An 18,308-nucleotide genomic window follows, 5' to 3' on the forward strand; every position below is an offset into this window, starting at 1 on the left:
GCAACTTGAACAAGAAATTAAATAAAACCTCAAAATTCCATCTTAACCACAAGCTCAAATCATACAACCTGAATTCAAAGCAAAATCAGAATTATTCAAATGTCAACAGGAATCCAAAGTCAACAAAATCATAAAACAAAACCGGAACCAAGCCCAACGTATCTCCTCTCAAATTTCAAAACCCTTCTACAGTAAAAGCAAACATTGCAGCAGCAACTGTAACGAGTGATCCAACCACATTATTATGCATAAACGTAACTGCGCTAGATATATCCACAGGAGCAACAGGACTCTCAACATTACCTGCAGGAACTGCCTTAGTAGGCTTTTCTGGCGCGGGTGCTACTGGTGCTGGAGCTGGGGCCTTCGAAGCAAAAATGTCCTTGGGAAGTAGCACCTTCTCGATCTTATAAATGGCTAGCTGGTTGTCCGTGTAAACCGTGCCAGATAAACTTGTATTGGTAAGTCCTGTGGTTATGTTCTCTGAGTTTGGATAACTTGTGACATTAAGTGGTAACCTACTACCTGTTCCAGCCCATGTTCCAAGAGGATTACTTACGGTCTGGAACTGGGAAGTCGATAGAAATGTTGGAACTACGTGGAACTTCACCAGCTCAGACTTGTCTCCATCGCTTAGAGTATTGAGAGTTCCTGATTTGAGTTCCGAAAATGCACTATCTGACGGTGCAAAGATGGTTAAACCAGAGCTTGAATCATTAAGCGCGGAGAACAAGTGGTTTTCCTCTTGGGTGGATCTCAAAAGGCGGATAAAGATCGTGAAGTGGCCAGCCTTCTCAAGGATTTTGGTGACGTTGGTGATGCCGTGTGGGGCAGCAGCCTGTGTTGGGGTTGCGACTGGAGGTTGTGCTACGATTACTGCTGGTGCCTGCGCTGGGGCTGCTGTTGGTGACTGGGCAAAGGTATTGATATAACAAATGGAAAGAAGGAGCATTGAAAATGAGAAGATTGAGTACTGTTGCTTCATCTTTAAATTTCCACGCTATAATGCTAGAGATAATTCAAAAATGCTAATGCAAATTGAGCTCGATCTTAGTTGGAAGTGTTTGATGTCTGAAGAAGAGACAGGGTGAGCTTTTATAGAAGTGGACAGAGGATCAAGCTAGGTACAATGTACTAGTTTAGTTATACAACTAGGTTGCTAGTACCTATCTTACTCTGAAAGGTGGAGGGTCATCAATGGATGGGTTTTTTAACAATGCTGCAGCAACTACTTCGCTTGGAAAAGAAAGAAAATTTTTCTAAAAAGCAGATTTCCAGTGGTGTGACAGTAAATAAAGATGTCCACGATTGTCGAAATTATATTTTAGAATCATCACTGTCAGAACATTTGAGGATACTTCTTAACATAAAAAAATTCTCCTGTCATGGCAGAAGATTTGGACAAGCAATCTTAAAGGAACCATCTTTGTATATCTAAAACAGCTATGGCTCCCTCAGCTTAATAGAATGAATCTTTACTTCCTTGAATCCATGACAGACATCGATAGCCTAACTTTCCAAATTTACACACAGAAATCAAATCTCACCTAGACCATCACTTAAAACAACATAATCAAGAAACACCTGCCTTATCTACTTGATTTGATGTTCGTGGCAAGCCTTCTTTCAAGTTTTATGCAATCTCCAGGGGAAATGCATTTTAGGGCAGCAAATATGTCCTAACACATGTTAGGGGAACACTGATTTTGGAGTGTGGTTTGAAGCTCCTGCAGATGCAGAATTGACAGCGTACACAGATGGTGATTGGCTCGTTCAGTTGACATGTAGAGCACAACATGTTATGAGTTCAATTTCGGTTCAGGTGCATTTTATTGGATGACCAACAAGCAAAACAATGGCACAAACCACTGCAGAAGCAGAGTACATAGCTGCAGCAGCAACAGTGTGAAGCAACGACAATTGAAATTGATAACAACTCAGCCATTGCAATTGTGAAAAATCCAACAAGTCATGTCAAAACCAAGCATATATAAGTGAAGTTCCATTTAGTTCATGTTGTATAAAAAGCTAATGAGGCGACCTTAATCTACTGTGAAGCAGAAAATCAACTTGAAGATAAATTCGTTAAAGCTCTTTCACAAGCCAGATTTGAATTTCTCAGGAACAAGCTTGGATTATCAAGAACTCGTCTCAAGGAGGAATGTCATACCAATTTGATACTTTTGCTACATACTTAGTGCATGTTCTGTAGCAATCTACTGATATTTTTTAAAAATTATTGCTGAAGTAAACCTGCTGAAAATCATGTCAGGGCAGGTCCCAGTAGTCAAGGGATGGTGTTGTGATCCTCGGATGGCATTAGGTGGAGTTTTTCTTGAAAGAAAGTTATAGTATTCAAGTACTTCTGCGCATATATAAATGATAATGTCAGATGTGGTAGTGCGAAAAAACAAACCGGTTTACAAAATCAGCAAAGCACTATCAGTCTTGCTATCTATAATTTCTCTGCTGCAAACGCTCTTGTTGGTCACAAAACCAGCAGTTTTGAAATTGGAGAGAACCTGAAACTGATGTTGGCTTAAACTGGAGAAAGATTCGTTCAGATAAAACTTTAAAGGCTCCATTGTAAGCGCAATGTGCAGGTTATTTCACATACAGATTGGCAAAACTTCAAGTAAATTAGCTGTACCATGCAGATCCAACTTCGAGCACTCATGTTGTAACTCAAAATCCTTGAGATTGCTGAGAGAACTTCCAAAAATAAACACCACTCAATGCAAGCATCTGCGTATAATAACAAATTTTCATGAAAAGATGTCATTAAGAACAATATAAGTATTATCCTACTTTTACACAAGCAACATCTGCATGTAATAAGACAATAGCTCACTAGTTATACAAAATTCACAATGAAATATCTGTTTTCACCGTTGTCCTACAACATGAATGAATTAATGTGCAGCACTAACTTATCTCTAGCTTCAAAACATCAATACTTCAAGAAGAAGGAACGAAAAGAAAAGGATTACCTTAATCCTGCAGGGCAGAGCAGTAAGGTGCTTCGCATGAGCAAGTAACCCAAAACACTAATCTCCAATGCTTAATATGCTCTTTTCTGTCCAATAATGAATACTTGTTTCAATCAAACGTGATAAATCCTTGAAATACTACCTACCCAGTACCTACCTTCAATTGAATCATCTCCAGCAGCCCACGATTTGGACAAGTAACCTCAACCTCAAGTGATGCATTCTTTTTAGTGAAGGAACCAAGCTTTAGCTCCTGAAACTTTACAGAACTTTACATTCTTCATTCCTTACAACCTTCAACAGATAATCTTTCCAAATATACAAACACAGAAATCAAATCACCCACAAATTTGAAGAAAACGTCATTCAAGAAACACTGACCTCAGGGACTCAAGCCCCAAAGAGGCAATGGTTTTATCTAACCAAAAGCTAGGAAATAAGTAGACGACACCAGGGTTACAGTGAGGAAAAAAAATGAAATTTGACAGATCAAGTATATATATTGCAACTTGAACAAGAAATTAAATAAAATCTCAAAATTCCATCTTAACCACAAGCTCAAATCGTACAAACTGGATTCAAAGTAAAATCAGAATTATTCAAATTTCAACAGGAATCCAAAGTCAACAAAATCATAAAACAAAACCGGAACCAAGCCCAACATATCTCCTCTCAAGTTTCAAAACCCTTCTACATTACAAGAAAACATTGCAGCAGCAACTATAACGAGTGATCCAACCACATTATTATGCATAAACGTAACTGCGCTAGATATATCCACAGGAGCAACAGGACTCTCTACATTAGCAGCAGGAACCGCCTTAGTAGGTTTTTCTCCTGCAGGTGCCTGTACTGGTGCTGGAGCTGGAGCATTGGATCCAAAAATGTCCTTAGGAAGTAGCACCTTCTCAATCTTATAAATGGCTAGCTGGTTGTCCGTGTAAACCGTGCCAGATAAACTTGTATTGGTAAGTCCTGTGGTTATGTTCACCGAGTTTGGATAACTTGTGACGTTAAGTGGTAACCTATTACCTGTTCCAGCCCATGTTCCAAGAGGATTACTTACAGTCTGAAACTGGGTAGTGGATAGGAATGTTGGAACTACGTGGAACTTCACCAACTCAGACTTGTCGCCATCACTTAGAGTATTGAGAGTTCCTGATTTGAGTTCCGAAAATGCACTATCTGTTGGTGCAAAGATGGTTAAACCAGAGCTTGAATCATTAAGCGCGGAGAACAAGTGGTTTTCCTCTTGGGTGGATCTCAAAAGGCGGATAAAGATCGTGAAGTGGCCAGCCTTCTCAAGTATTTTGGTGACGTTGGTGATGCCGTGTGGTGCAGCAGCCTGTGTTGGGGTTGCGACTGGAGGTTGTGCTACGATTACTGCTGGTGCCTGTGCTGGGGCAGCTGTTGGTGACTGGGCAAAGGTATTGATATAACAAAGGGAAAGAAGCAGAATGGAAAATGAGAAGATTGAGTGCTGTTGCTTCATCCTTATTTTTTTGGGATAAAATGCTCGAAACAATTCAAATATACTAATGCAAATTGATCTCAATCATAAAGTGTTAGATGTGTAAAGATGAGATAGAGTGAGGTTTTTATAGTAGTGGACAGATGACCAAGTTAGGTGCAATATACAATTTTAGTTAGACAACTAGATTGCTAGTACCTTATCTCACTCCAAAAGCTGTAGGGTCATCAATGGAGAGGGAAATTTAACAATGCTGCAGCAACTACTTTCCTTGGAAAAGCAGGCAAAAAAAAAAGGTTCTAAAAAGTAGATTTCAAGTGGCTGTGACAACAAATAAAGATGTTGATGATTGTGAATCATCACTAGCAGAACAGCTGAGCATGCTTCTTAACATGCATCAAAACAAATCATCTATAATGACAGAAGATTTAGACAAGCAAACTAAACTGACCTTTGTATCGTAAATAGCCAAGTCTTTGCTCTTTTAGCTTAAAAGAATGAATATTTCCATCTTAATCCTTGACAGACATTGATTGATCACTAATTTTCTAGATTCGCACGCTCAGAAATCAAATCTCACACCAGATCATCACTTAACACAACTTCATGAAGAAACACTTACCTTATGTACATGAGCCCGTAGAGGTCATGCTATTGATAAAAGTGATTTTGCTGTACGCAAACGCAAGTCTTGAAACTTCAAGATAGCCATTTCGAAGTAAAAGGAATTGTGTTCTTTTACATGATGTTGAATGGCATGATATTCTTTTATTCATGGAGAGGATGTAAGAAAAGGCGGTGGAGGAGGAGGAAGGATGAAGGAGTTGAGGCAAGGGATTCTGTATTAGAGCTCAAGCCTTTTATTCATGTTAAACGTAATAGATGATTGGATCATGCTTCCACCAAAACCATAATTTTCCTCCATAATGCAGCAAATCATAGAAGGGTCTTTCTGGCAGTCGTCTGTCACATTCAGTTTATGAAAATTGTGATATAACCTCGACAATTTTACTGATTGGAATCCACTTCCTCAAGCTTAAAGTAAAAATCCTATGCTCTCTAACACTCTCTTTTCACTAATTATCAACACCATCAGTTTTGAAACAGGAGAAAAGAATTTAACCTGATGTGGGATTGCTTAAACTAGAGAAAAATTCATTCTGATGAAACTTAAAAGGTTCCTGAGTGAGAGCAATGCAGCAGATTTGTTCACATTAAGTTCGGTAGAAGTTCAAGAGATAACCTAGTAAAGGTAGTTCTGTTTCACAAGCCTGATTTCTTGATAATTAGAATTTTCTACTCTTTTGCATTATGTTTAGCCTCGCATTCAAATGTTGTCAGCAGAACCATATATAATCTTACAGATTAAAGAGAACAACATTTTGTGGCACGACCCGAATCCCGGATCCATGACCGGCATATAGGCAAGGTTCCCCTCCAAGGTTCCATACCTATGTGAACCCAAACTTACATACAAACTTATCATTTACTAAGTCAATCAGAGCTCAACAGCAGTAACAACAAACTAATTTCATAACATAACTTAATTGTCTTAATACAAGAGTTTTGGAGCACTAACTAGACATAAAGAAAGGTACAAATTACAATCAAAAGAGCAGGTTCTGAAAGTCCAACAAAAATGACCTGCTATCAAGCTATAAGCCTGAAAAGGATAAATAATAAGAGGGTGAGTTTAACAATTCAGTGAGTAGATAGCATTCAATATACACACACGAGGTAATACAGCAATGAGAAATATATATACAAATATGGCTCTAGGTTCTTATAGAAAAGGTTTATCAAATAGGCCATAACAAGAATATCATATGGTAAAACTCTTCAGAAAATCAAAATGTAATGAGCATGAGGCTTCATACTGTGGGATGATCAGTCCACATAGGTTGGTGACTCCCCCGACCAACTAGGGTTCAGATACGATGTGCACAAAGACTAACACTACCCTTTTAGCATGGGTATTCTGACTAACATACCATAGGTTCATAATCATAATCAAACAGACATATTCATATCTTAAGGCTCAACTCATGACATCAATCAAATGAGGAGCTATCAATTCAGAAGTCAAATCAAAATATATACTGGTTCATATCAAGAATTCAGATTCAATAATTGATCATGCTTTATCATAACAAGGATAATAATCAACATATATATTATCAAGAAGCATGATCCAATTCATATTAACAAATCAAATATTTATAATATTTCTCATGCATATCAAAAATTATTTACTTACTTGACTCGAAAGCAAATAGAAATCAAAAGCAAACACTGAAGAAAATCCTACTGACATCCTACCGGTAGAATATCAGGATTATCTAAATAAAAAGGAGACATATTCAATAATGACTCAAAAGAACATATAACCTATTTAATACACTTAACTAAGGGTCTATTTCATAACCCTATATATTTTTAGATTAAACTGGTTATTTTTCTAAAAACACAAAAATTAACGGTTTTTACAAAATCTAATTCATAATAAAACAAATAATAAAATTGATAATAATTCACTAAATAACCCTAAATTATTCATCAAACCAATCTGAAAAAACTAACATCACAGCTAGGGACTAATATGGAATTTATCATATTTGTAGGGCCAAATTGTCATTTTTGTCTAATTGGGGGACCAAACTAAACATATCCTAAATTCATAACTATAGTGGAATTATATTTATAATTCATCCTCATTTCTGTCCAGAACCTCAAATTATGCTCCAGGGATCATTTTGGAAATTTTTCAAATTTTTAGGGTCAAATTATATTTTTTTGTCAAATGGAGGACCAAACTAAAATTTGTCATAAATCCATGAATACACTGAAATTATGACCATAATTAATCCTCAATTCTGTCCAGAATATTACTCCAGGGACCATTCTGGAATTTTACCAAATTTTTAAGGTCAAATGATAATTTTTGTCAAATTGGAGGACTAAATTGAAAGTGTTAAAATTTCATAACTATACAGTAATTCTGCCCATAATTCATATGTTATTTTGTTCAGAATCTCAGAATATACTCCAGGGACCGATCTGTAATTTTTCAAAGTTTGGAGACTAAACTGTAATTTTTCAAAATTGAGGGACCAAATTGAATTTTCATCATCTTCAACCTCAAACCCAGAATTTTCATAGATTACCTACTGTTATCCCCTGATTTCTAATACAAATTCACCATTCAAACAAAATCATAACTCAAAATCATCATTTTCATCTACAATCTCTTAAATTCAACTTAACAATCAATTAACCATAACAATCAACCTCTAACATTCAATTTAATTCATCAATTAAATCCAAAACACAAACTTCATAACCCTAACATTTATCAAAACCAAAATTAAATCTTAATTAACACATATTTATACATAATCTTACCTTTTTACTTATTTCCTCCAACTCCTTTCTATTTCCTTTCTAATCTCTTCATTTTTCCCTTCTTTTCTCTTCTTCTTCTTCTTCCTCCCTTCTCCTCTCTCACAGTTTGTTCTTTAAATTTTCAGATCCTTCTTTCTTTCTTTTTTTTATTTATATTTATCAACTATTTATCCAATTGCTACTATACCCCTCATTTAATTTATTCTTACATCTAAGCCTTCAAGGGTTTTCTAGCATTTTCCTATCCCTTTAATTCAAAACATTACAATTTATGTAAGGCCCAAACTTTTGGTTCAAACCCAAGTTCAAATTAGTCCAAACCCAATCTAAGTTAACCTAGATATATAAGGAAAAGTTGCAAGAGAATTACTTTTCTCCCTTCAAATTCTTGTAGTCGTCGTGACCCTCCCCTCATCAAACTAAGAATTTCAGTTATTGATCTTAAGTTTTTTGGTTTAAGAAAGGTGTAAGTAGTAAGTGATTCTCTCTCATGTTACTTTTAATTATAATTTTTTATAGAAGGATTCAAAAAAAAAAAGTAAGAGAGATTAGGGTTTGTAAGAATTAGAAGTTTTTATTGTTAAGATTGATTTATGATTATTAAGGGTTTAATCTTAAGTGATTAATTAATATGTTGTTAGAAATAAGGATTTGTGAGTTGATTTGTTTAAATTAATTTTTATGCTTTAAGAAATTCGTTTTAACCTCGCTGAGAAATCTGGACATAATGGTCTTAAGGTTGAAAATGACCAAATTTTATTTTGGTACTTATAGAAATTTTAGTTTAGTCCCTAAAATTTGGAAAAATTATAATTTGACTCCTAAATGTATTTTGAGATTCTATGGAGTTTTATTATGAGGTTAAGGATGATAAATCTCCATTTGATAATTGATTTGGAATATTTTCATTTTGGTCCCTTAATTTCATGAATTTACATTTTAGTCCCTAAACTTTATAAAAATTATATTTTGGTCCCTGGTTCATTCTAGAAAGAATTGAGGATGGTTTATGGGTAAAATTTTAATATGGTTATGTATTTACAGTTTGGTCCAATTTTGATAAAATTACATTTTGATCCCTGTTTTGGATAATTGTCGCTTTAGTCCCTAAACCTAGGAGACTAAATGTGGTTTTCTTTTATGCTTTGGAATCTTTTTATTTGCATTGCTTTGAGTTTCTTTTAAGTATATTTTATATATTTATTGTAGTTTCTCCTAACGATCCTCAGTAAGTTTTTCGGGTCTTTTATCTAATATTCTTTTTAGTTTCATATTTTCCGAGTGAGTGGAATAATCTTTAATATACATATAATATAAATAAATATGTATGTTGATTATATGGAGAGTATGATTAGTTAATCTCTTGAATATTTATATATATTGCTTTATTTTCTAAGTACTCATTTATTCTTGAATTTGCACTCGCATTCTATTAAACTAAATTATATTCGATATGATATACATTTCCTTGATGATTCTTTGAATATTTATTATGTCTTGATATAGAACTTGTCAATAACTCCATGCTAATGGAGAGTAGTTAGCCTATGTGCACATAGTATTTTGTATACCTAGCTAGTGAAATAAGCATCAACCTGTGGCGACTGATCATTCCACAATGGTCACCCTCGGGTGTCATTTGGTCACCTTCAAGTGTCATCAGATCTCTGACATATATTTCACTACTTTATGATAATATGTTTAGTATGTATATGTATATGTATATCAAGACAAGTCAACTTACAAACTACTAATATCCAAAATATATATTAAATGTTATTCTCTCACTGAGTTGGTTGAACTCACCCTTCATTCTTAATATTATTTTAGGTTCTTAGTTTTTAATAGCAAGTGAATTTTGTTGAGTGTTCCTACTTCTTTAGTTTTGGTTGGCATGCTTTGCTTTTTTTGCGAGACTTTCTTTTTAGTTTTGATTAAATTTTTTAGATGCTCCACTGTTATTTTATTTTAATTAAGTTTAGATTTTGATAATATAATAAGTATTATGTATTATTATTTTTATTTTAATTATTGATGAGAAGTTTTGAACTATCTTTTGGTTTTATCAGTTTTGTATAACATATGTTATTTCTGAAGATTATAAAATGCTGCATATTTTTAAATAACTTGTTTTTTTTATATGTTCGTTATGAAATTTAGTATAGATGAGACGTTTTTTTAACACCACTACGGCCGGTCACGAACCTAAAATTCAAATCATGAAAATTTACTCCTCCTATAACTAGACTTCCAAGAAATAGAACCACTAACACAACTACTATTATTTAAGAAACAGTTAGGGCATTATACGATGGCACCAGGGTGATCACAGAGAAAAAACAACAAATGAAGTTTGACTAATCAAGTACATATTTAGCAATTTGCTCAAGAAATTAAATAAAACCTCGATACTCAATTTTAATCATAACCTAAAATCATACAAACTGGATTCAAAGTAAAATCGGAATTATTCAACACACACCAAGCTTTCGATCCAACTCAGAAAAATTAGACGCTGCTGGACCCAACCCAGCTTATCTCATCTGGAGATTCAAACCCTTCTACTTTATAAAGCAAAAATTGCAGCAGCAATTATACCAACTGATCCAACCACGTTATTACGCGTGAACATGACTGCGCCAGATATATCCACTGGAGCAACAGGACTCTCAACATTAGCTGCAGGAACTGCCTTAGTAGGCTTTTCTGGTGCGGGTGCTACTGGTGCTGGGGCTGGGGCCTTAGAAGCAAAAATGTCCTTGGGAAGGAGCACCTTCTCAATCTTATAAATGGCTAGCTGGTTGTCCGTGTATACCGTGCCAGATAAACTTGTATTGGTAAGTCCTGTGGTTATGTTCACCGAGTATGGATAACTTGTGACGTTAAGTGGTAACCTACTACCTGTTCCAGCCCATGTTCCAAGAGGAGTACTTACAGTCTGAAACTGGGAAGTGGATACGAAAGTTGGAACTACGCGGAACTTCACCAACTCAGACTTGTCCCCATCACTTAGAGTATTGAGAGTTCCTGATTTGAGTTTCGAAAATGCACTCTCTGTTGGTGCAAAGATGGTTAAACCAGAGGTTGAATCATTAAGCGCGGAGTATAAGTGGTTTTCCTCTTGGGTGGATCTCAAAAGGCGGATAAAGATCGTGAAATGGCCAGCCTTCTCAAGGATTTTGGTGACGTTGGTGATGCCGTGTGGAGCAGCTGCCTGTGTTGGAGTTGCGGCTGGGGTTGTGCTACGACTACTGCTGGTGCCTGCGCTGGGGCTGCTGCTGGTGACTGGGCAAAGGTATTGGTATAGTGGAGGAAAAGAAGGAAAACTGAAATGGAGGAGATTGAGTACTGTTGCTTCATCTTTAATTTTCCAGGCTATTCTCCTGGACACTATAAAAAAAATGCTTTTGTAAATTGAGCTCGATCTTATTTAGAAGTGTTTGATGTCTCAAGAAGAGACAGAGTGAGGTTTTATAGTAGAAGGCAGAGGATCAAGTAAGGTGCCATGTACAATTTCAGATATACTACTACTAGGTTGCTATCTAATACCTTATCTTGCTCCATAAGGTGGAAGGTCACCAATAGAGAAGGAAATTTAACGTTGCTGCTCCAACTACTTTCAGAATTATCACTGGCAGAACATTTGAGCATAAATGTAAACATCAAAACAAATCATCTGTAATGACAGAAGATTTGGACAAGCAATCTCTACTGACCCATCTCTATATCTAAAACTACTAGGAATTGGGTCCTTAAGACATGTCCTGTGATGTTTTGAAATAAATGGGTGGGAAAATACATTAAAGTGCTTGAAGGCTTAAAAATGAATATAAATGAATGAGAGGTATTATAGCAATTGAATAAACATAATAAATAAAAACAGAAAAAGAAAAGGAAGAGATCTGAAAATTTTGAGAGAGAACCGCAGGAGTGAAGGGAAAAAGAAGAAGAAGATAAAAAAGGAAAAGATAAGAGAAATAAAAGAGAATTGAAGAAAATAAGTTTAAAGATAAGATTATGTATAAATATGTGTTATTTAAGTTTTAAATTTTTATTTTGTTGAATGTTAAGGTTTTAAAAATTGTGTTTTGGTTTGATTGATGAATTAATTTGAATGTTATGGGTTAATTATTATGGATAATGAATTGTGTAGTTCATTTTGAAAGATTTTAGGTAAAGATGATGATTTTGAGTTATGAATTTGTTTTAATGGTGAATTTGAGTTAAAAATATTGATATAACAGGAGATAATCTGTGGGAACTCTGGATTTGAGGTTGAAGATTATGAAAATTCAGTTTGGTCCCTCTATTTATGAAAATTACAGTTTAGTCCCCAAACTTTGAAAAAATTACAGATTGATCCCTGGAGCATATTCCAAGATTCTGGATAGAATAGAAGATGAATTATGGGCAGAATTACAGTATAATTATGAATTTTTAACACTTTTAATTTGGTCCTTCCATTTAACAAAAATTACAATTTGACCCTAAAAATTTGAAAAAATTCCAAAATGTTCCCTAGAGCATAGTATGAGATTCTGGACAGAACTGAGGGTGAATTATGGATATAATTTCACTATATTCATGAATTTATAATATTTTTAGTTTAGTCCTTCAATTTGGTAAATTTACAATTTGACCCTTAAAAACATGATAAATTCCATATTAGTCCCTAGTTGTAATGTTAGCTTTTGCAGAGTGGTTTAACAAATAATTGTGGGTTATTTAGTGAATTATTATCAAGTCTTATTATTTATTTTATTATGAATTGGATTTCGGTAAAACTGTTTACTTTTGAGTTTTTGGAAAAAAACGACAAGTTTAGTTTAAAAACATATGAGGTTATGGAATAGACCCTTAATTAAGTGTATTAAATAGGTTGAACATTCTTTTCGAGTCTTTTTTAATATGTCTTATTTGTATTCAGATAATCCTGATATTCTACCGGCGAGACATTAATAGGATTTTTTTCGGTATCTGGTTTTGAGTTCTATTTATTTTCGAGTCAGGTGAGTGGATAAATTTTCATATACATGAGAAATATTATAAATATTTAATTTTTTAATATGAATTGAATCATGCTTCTTAATAATATATATATTGATTATTATCCTTGTTATGATAAAGTATGATTAATTGTTAAATTTAAATTATTGATATGAACCAATATATATTTTAAATTAACTTCTGAATCGATAGCTCCTCATTTGATTTAATGTCATGAGTTGAGCCTTGAAATATAAATATGTCTGTTTGATTATAATTATGAACTTATGATATGCTAATCAAAATATTCATGCTAACATGATAGTATTAGTATTTGTGCACATCGTATCTAAACCCTAATTAGTCAAGGGAGTCACCAATGGTTCCATAATACAGAGTCTCATGCTCATTGCATTTTGATTTTCTAACTAGCTCTACCTAATAATATTCTTGTTATGATATATTTGAAAAACCTTCCTATAAGAACCTAGAATCATAATTATATATATATATTTTATTATTATATTATCTCATGTGTGTGTATTGAATATTATCTATTTATTGATTTGTTGAAATCACCCTCTTATTATTTATGTTTTCAGACTTATAACTTGTTAGTGGGTTATTTTGTTGGACCTTCATGACCTTCTTTTTTGTTGAAATTTGTATTTTCTCTTATATTTAGTTGGAGCTCCACAATTATAAATTTGTATTAACTCTTGTATTAAGATAATCAAATTATATAATGAAGTTAATTTTATTATTAGTACAGCAGAGAATCAAATTATATAATGAAATTAATTTTGTTATTAGTACTACGTTGAACTCACATTAAGTTATATATTAAGTTATACGAAGGTTCAGTTTGTATGTAAGTCTAAGTTTATATTAATATAAAATTTTAAAAAAATATATTATTTATGTGCTAGTTATGGATTTGAAAACCGGATCATGATATGTCTAACCTGTAATGTAGAAACTGTAATCTCTCAATCAAGTTTCGCATGAAATACTGGGGGATTTGTCCAGAAAAGAGCAGTATGAATGTATACTCTAATGCTCCTAATCGTCAAATCCTTGGGTGGGGGGGAGCTGCCGATTGAATACAACTCAATAAGTTCATGAATCATACTTCTTTGGATCGAAATGAATCATCTCTGGCATTTCTCTTCTGCTTCCTTCTTACTGTTTTTCTCCCTGGTCAGTGGTGACGATCTACTTCAATCTCTTTCGGCCTCCATTATCTCATAACTCACCTTCCTTCATTCCTCCACCAATCTTGTAATCACTTTTCCTTCGCTTCAGATTTCCTGCGAGCTTTCTCTCCTCTGCTATCATGATAGTTTGCCCAATATTCACCCCACTTAGCCGACACCCCCCTAAGATCGGATCAGAAGAACCATTCCCAGAGGAAATAACCCTAAGAACCTTCGGCAAGTTAATATCCACGAAAAAAGATGTCAACAGCTTGCAAGCTTTTGCAACCACCTGAATAGGACTTCTCAGCTTGACAACTCTCGTCTCCTCCAAAAATTCCACTTACTACTCATCCTCCAGTAAGTATACTTCCCCAGAAATTGATTCACCAATCCAACCACCATTATCTACCCGAAAACTAGGTAATGATTAGATGACACCCGGATTATGGTTTAAAAAAAATTGAAATTTGACTAATCAAGTACCAAGAAATTAAATAAAATCTCAGAACTCAATTTTAATCGTCAACTCAAAGCATACAAACTGGATTCAAGGTAAGATCGAAATTACTCAACAGATTCAATACAGCTAGGAAAAATATAACATCAAAACCAGACCAAACCCCAACAAATTTCATCTCAAGATTCAAACCTTAATACATTACAGAGCAAACATTGCAGCAGCAACTATGCCAACAGATCCCACCACATTATTATGTGCGAACATAAGCGCACTAGATATATCCACAGGAGACACGGGACTCTCTACGGTTGCTGCAGGAACTGCCTTTGTAGGCTTTTCTGGTTCCGGTGCTACCGGTGCTGGAGCTGGAGCCTTCGAAGCAAAAATGTCCTTAGGAAGTAGCACCTTCTCAATCTTATAAATGGCTAGCTGATTGTCCGTGTATACCGTGCCAGATAAACTTGTATTGGTAAGTCCTATGGTTATGTTCACTGAGTTTGGATAACTTGTGACATTTAGTGGTACCCTACTACCTGTTCCAGCCCATGTACCGATAGGGTTGCTTACGGTCTGGAACTGGGAGGTCGATAAGAAATTAGGAACTAGATGGAACTTCACTAACTCAGCCTTGTCTCCGTCACTTAGAGTGTTGACCGTTCCTGATTTGAGTTCCGAGAATGCGCTATCAGTTGGTGCAAAGATGGTTATACCAGAGCTTGAATCATTAAGCGCGGAGAGCAAGCGGTTTTCCTCTTGGGTGGATCTCAAAAGGCGGATAAAGATCGTGAAATGTCCAGCCTTCTCAAGGATTTTGGTGACGTTTGTGATGCCGTGTGGCTGAGCTGCCTGTGTTGGGGTTGCAGCTGGAGGTTGTGCTACAACTGCTGCTGGTGCCTGTGCTGGGGTTGCAGCTGGTGACTGAGCAAAGGTATTAGCACAATGGAGTAAAAGAAGAAAAAATGAAAAAGAGGAGAGTGAGTGCTGTTGCTTCATCTTTACAGACCCTGATATAAAGCTTGAAATGATACCAAAACACCAAAGCAAATTAAGCTCTACTGATCGATCGTTGAAATGTTTGATGTGTAAAGAAGGGATAGACTGAGGTTTTTATAGTGGTGGGCAGAGGATCAAGTTAGGTTTAGTGTACAATTTTAGTTAGAAGCTAGTTTATTATCCAGCACCTTATCTTACTTCGAAAGGTGGAGGGTGTCAATGGAGAGGGAAATTTTACAATGCTGCAGCAACTAGATTGCTTGGAAAAGCAGGAAAAGATTTCAGTGGTGTGACACCAAATAAGGATGTTTATAGCTGTCAAAAATTATAGCTGTCGGCATCCACAGGAAGAATAGTTTTATGATTGCTAGAGCCCTCAGAGACATGGTAGCTTAAGATAGTGAGCACCACTCGCATTTCAGTAAATAACTCTCAATGAAGAGATCTTAACGTCCTGCAGTCCATGACACGCATCGATAGACAGATTTTTCGAGATTTACACGCACAAATCAAATCATACGCCACACCATTACTCAACACAAGAAACACTAACCTTAATTGCTCAAGCCCCTTCGAAACCATAGTCACAAGATTTTGCTATATACAAGCCTCAAATCTTTAACACACCCGTTTCTGAGAAAAACGAGGGGGAATCTTGTAGCTTTTGCATCAACAGACCAACATGAGGAAAGCATGAGCTCGAGGTCTTTCACATGGTGGTCAATACCATTATGCATTAATCATGATAGTCTTGGAAGTCTAGTTGGAAGTAAACTTGTGGAGAGGAGGAGGGGAAAGAGGGGGCTGGCAGAGGCAGGTTTTGTTGAAAATTCAGAGGGAGGGTAAGAGAAGTGAAGGCAACGGAGCTTTGTATCAGATTTCAAGCCATTTGTAGAAAGTTCAGAAGGTTTGGATTGCAGTTTTGGTAGGAAGAAAAGAGGATGTGGACTGTAGAGTATCTCTTCGTTTAGGCTTTGAGTGCTGGTGGTTGTGTTCTTGGCTTTGCTGCCATCTTCTTGAACTTACTTGATTACGCTTGCAAAGAACAAATCCGGGAGTAAATCATAGAAGGGTCGGTTTTGGCAGACATACCAAGAAACTCATTTTTTGACAATTTTACTGATAGGAATCCACTTTTTCCAGCTTCAAGTGTGTAATGTTTTGAATAAATAAGTAGGAAAATACAATAAAGCCCTTGGTGGCTTAAAGTGTAGATATAAATGAATGAGGGGTAGTGTAGTAATTCAACAAAACTTGATAAATATAAATAGAAAGTAAAAAAAAAAAATAAATAAATGATCTGAAATTGAGAGAAAATCGGCAGGAGAGAGAAGGGAGAAAGAAGAAGAAGAGAAAAGAAGGGAATTAGAAGAAAATAGAAAAGAGTTGAAGGAAATAAGTTTAAAGGTAAGATTATATATAAATATGTGTTGATTAAGTTTTAATTTTGGTTTTGATAAATGTTAGGGTTTTGAAAATTTATGTTTTGGGTTTGATTGATGAATTAATTGAATTTTATGGGTTGATTGTTATGGGTAATGGATTATTTGGTGGATTTTGAGAGATTGAATTGAAAGATGATGATTTTGAGTTATGATTTTGTTTGAATGGTGAAATTATGTTAGAAATAAGGAAAGAACAGTGGGTTTCTGTTGAAATTCTGGGTTGGAGGTTGAAGATGACGAAAATTCATTTTGGTCCTTCAATTTGTGGAAATTACAGTTTAGTCCCCAAACTTTGAAAAATGTACAGATTGGTCCCTGGGGCATATTCCGAGATTCTGAACAGAATAAAAGATAAATTATGGGCAGAATTCCTGTATAGTTATGAAATTTTAACACTTTCAATTTGGTCCTTCAATTTGACAAAAATTACCATTTAACCCTAAAAATTTGATAAAATTCCAGAATGGTCCCTGGAGTATAATGAGATGATCTGGACAGAAATGAGGATTGATTATGGTCAGAATTTCAGTATATTCATGGATTTATGATAAGTTTAGTTTGGTCCTCCAAATGGATTAAGTTACAATTTGACCCTTAAAAATATAATAAATTACAGATTAGTCCCTAGCTGTAATATTAGCTTTTGCAGATGTGTTTGATGAATAATTGAGGGTTAGTTAGTGAAGTATTACCAATTTTATTATTTGTTTTATTATGGATTAGATTTTGAGAAAATCGTTAATTTTTGGGTTTTTGGAATATAACTAATTAGTTCAAAAATATATAGGGTTATGGAATATATCCTTAAATAAGTGTATTAAATAGGTTATATATTCTTTTGAGTCATTCTTGAATATGTCTCCTTTGTATTCAGATAATCCTGATATTCTACCGGCAGGACGTCAGTAGGATTTTCTTCGGTGTTTGCTTTTGATTTCTGTTTGCTTTCGAGTCAGGTGAGTGGATAATTTTCCATATGCATGAGAAATATTATAAATATTTATTTTGTTAATATGAATTGGATCATGCTTCTTGATAATATATATGGTGATTATTATCCTTGTTATGATAAGCATGATCATTTGTTGAATCCGAATTCTTGATATGAACCAGTATGTATTTTGAATTGACTTCTGAATTGATAGCTCCTCATTTGATTGATGTCATGAGTTGAGCCTTGAGATATTAATATGTCTGGTTGATTATGATTATAACCCTATGGTATGTCAGTCAGAATACCCAGGCTAACAGGGTAGTGTTAGTCTTTGTGCACATCGTATCTGAACCCTAGTTGGTCGGGGGAGTCACCAACCTGTGTGGACTGATCATCCCACAGTACGGAGCCTCATGCTCATTGCATTT

The 18,308-nt window shown here is 34.9% G+C and overlaps 2 protein-coding genes and 1 pseudogene across 3 annotated transcripts; all 3 read right to left on the reverse strand.

Moving 5' to 3' along the window:
- On the reverse strand, positions 1-4,784 carry LOC105142541 (fasciclin-like arabinogalactan protein 12). Of its 2 annotated transcripts, none has more exons than XM_011050219.1 (2): positions 4,463-4,784; positions 1-965 (listed from the first exon to the last, which is right to left on the reverse strand). In XM_011050219.1, the coding sequence occupies exons 1-2, from the start codon at positions 4,480-4,482 to the stop codon at positions 176-178; spliced, it is 810 nt and encodes a 269-aa protein (XP_011048521.1). In that variant the 5' UTR covers positions 4,483-4,784; the 3' UTR covers positions 1-175. The 2 variants fall into 2 exon arrangements, with proteins under 2 accessions (XP_011048521.1, XP_011048522.1); XM_011050220.1 differs by having other exon boundaries at positions 11-379; positions 3,877-4,771.
- A 5,472-nt stretch (positions 4,785-10,256) lies between these two features.
- Positions 10,257-11,289, reverse strand: LOC105142542 (fasciclin-like arabinogalactan protein 12; annotated as a pseudogene).
- Positions 11,290-14,538: 3,249 nt separating this feature from the next.
- Positions 14,539-16,047, reverse strand: LOC105142543 (fasciclin-like arabinogalactan protein 12). The gene has a single exon (XM_011050222.1). The coding sequence runs from the start codon at positions 15,499-15,501 to the stop codon at positions 14,707-14,709; it is 795 nt and encodes a 264-aa protein (XP_011048524.1). The 5' UTR covers positions 15,502-16,047; the 3' UTR covers positions 14,539-14,706.
- Positions 16,048-18,308: the final 2,261 nt, after the last annotated feature.

Source organism: Populus euphratica, unplaced genomic scaffold (genome assembly GCF_000495115.2).
Source record: "Populus euphratica unplaced genomic scaffold, PopEup_1.0 scaffold147.1, whole genome shotgun sequence".
In the NCBI taxonomy this organism is placed as follows: Eukaryota; Viridiplantae; Streptophyta; class Magnoliopsida; order Malpighiales; family Salicaceae; genus Populus; species Populus euphratica.

What these genes read in the sequence shown, in the direction of transcription:
- LOC105142541 (XM_011050219.1), bottom strand. Translation starts at nt 4,482, where the DNA reads ATGAAGCAACAGCACTCAAT. An exon ending in ATGAAGCAACAGCACTCAAT is followed by an intron (nt 966 to 4,462) that starts CTTCTCATTTTC and finishes ACAGTACTCAAT; the next exon opens with CTTCTCATTTTCAATGCTCC.
- LOC105142543 (XM_011050222.1), bottom strand. Translation starts at nt 15,501, where the DNA reads ATGAAGCAACAGCACTCACTCTCCTCTTTTTCATTTTTTCTTCTTTTA.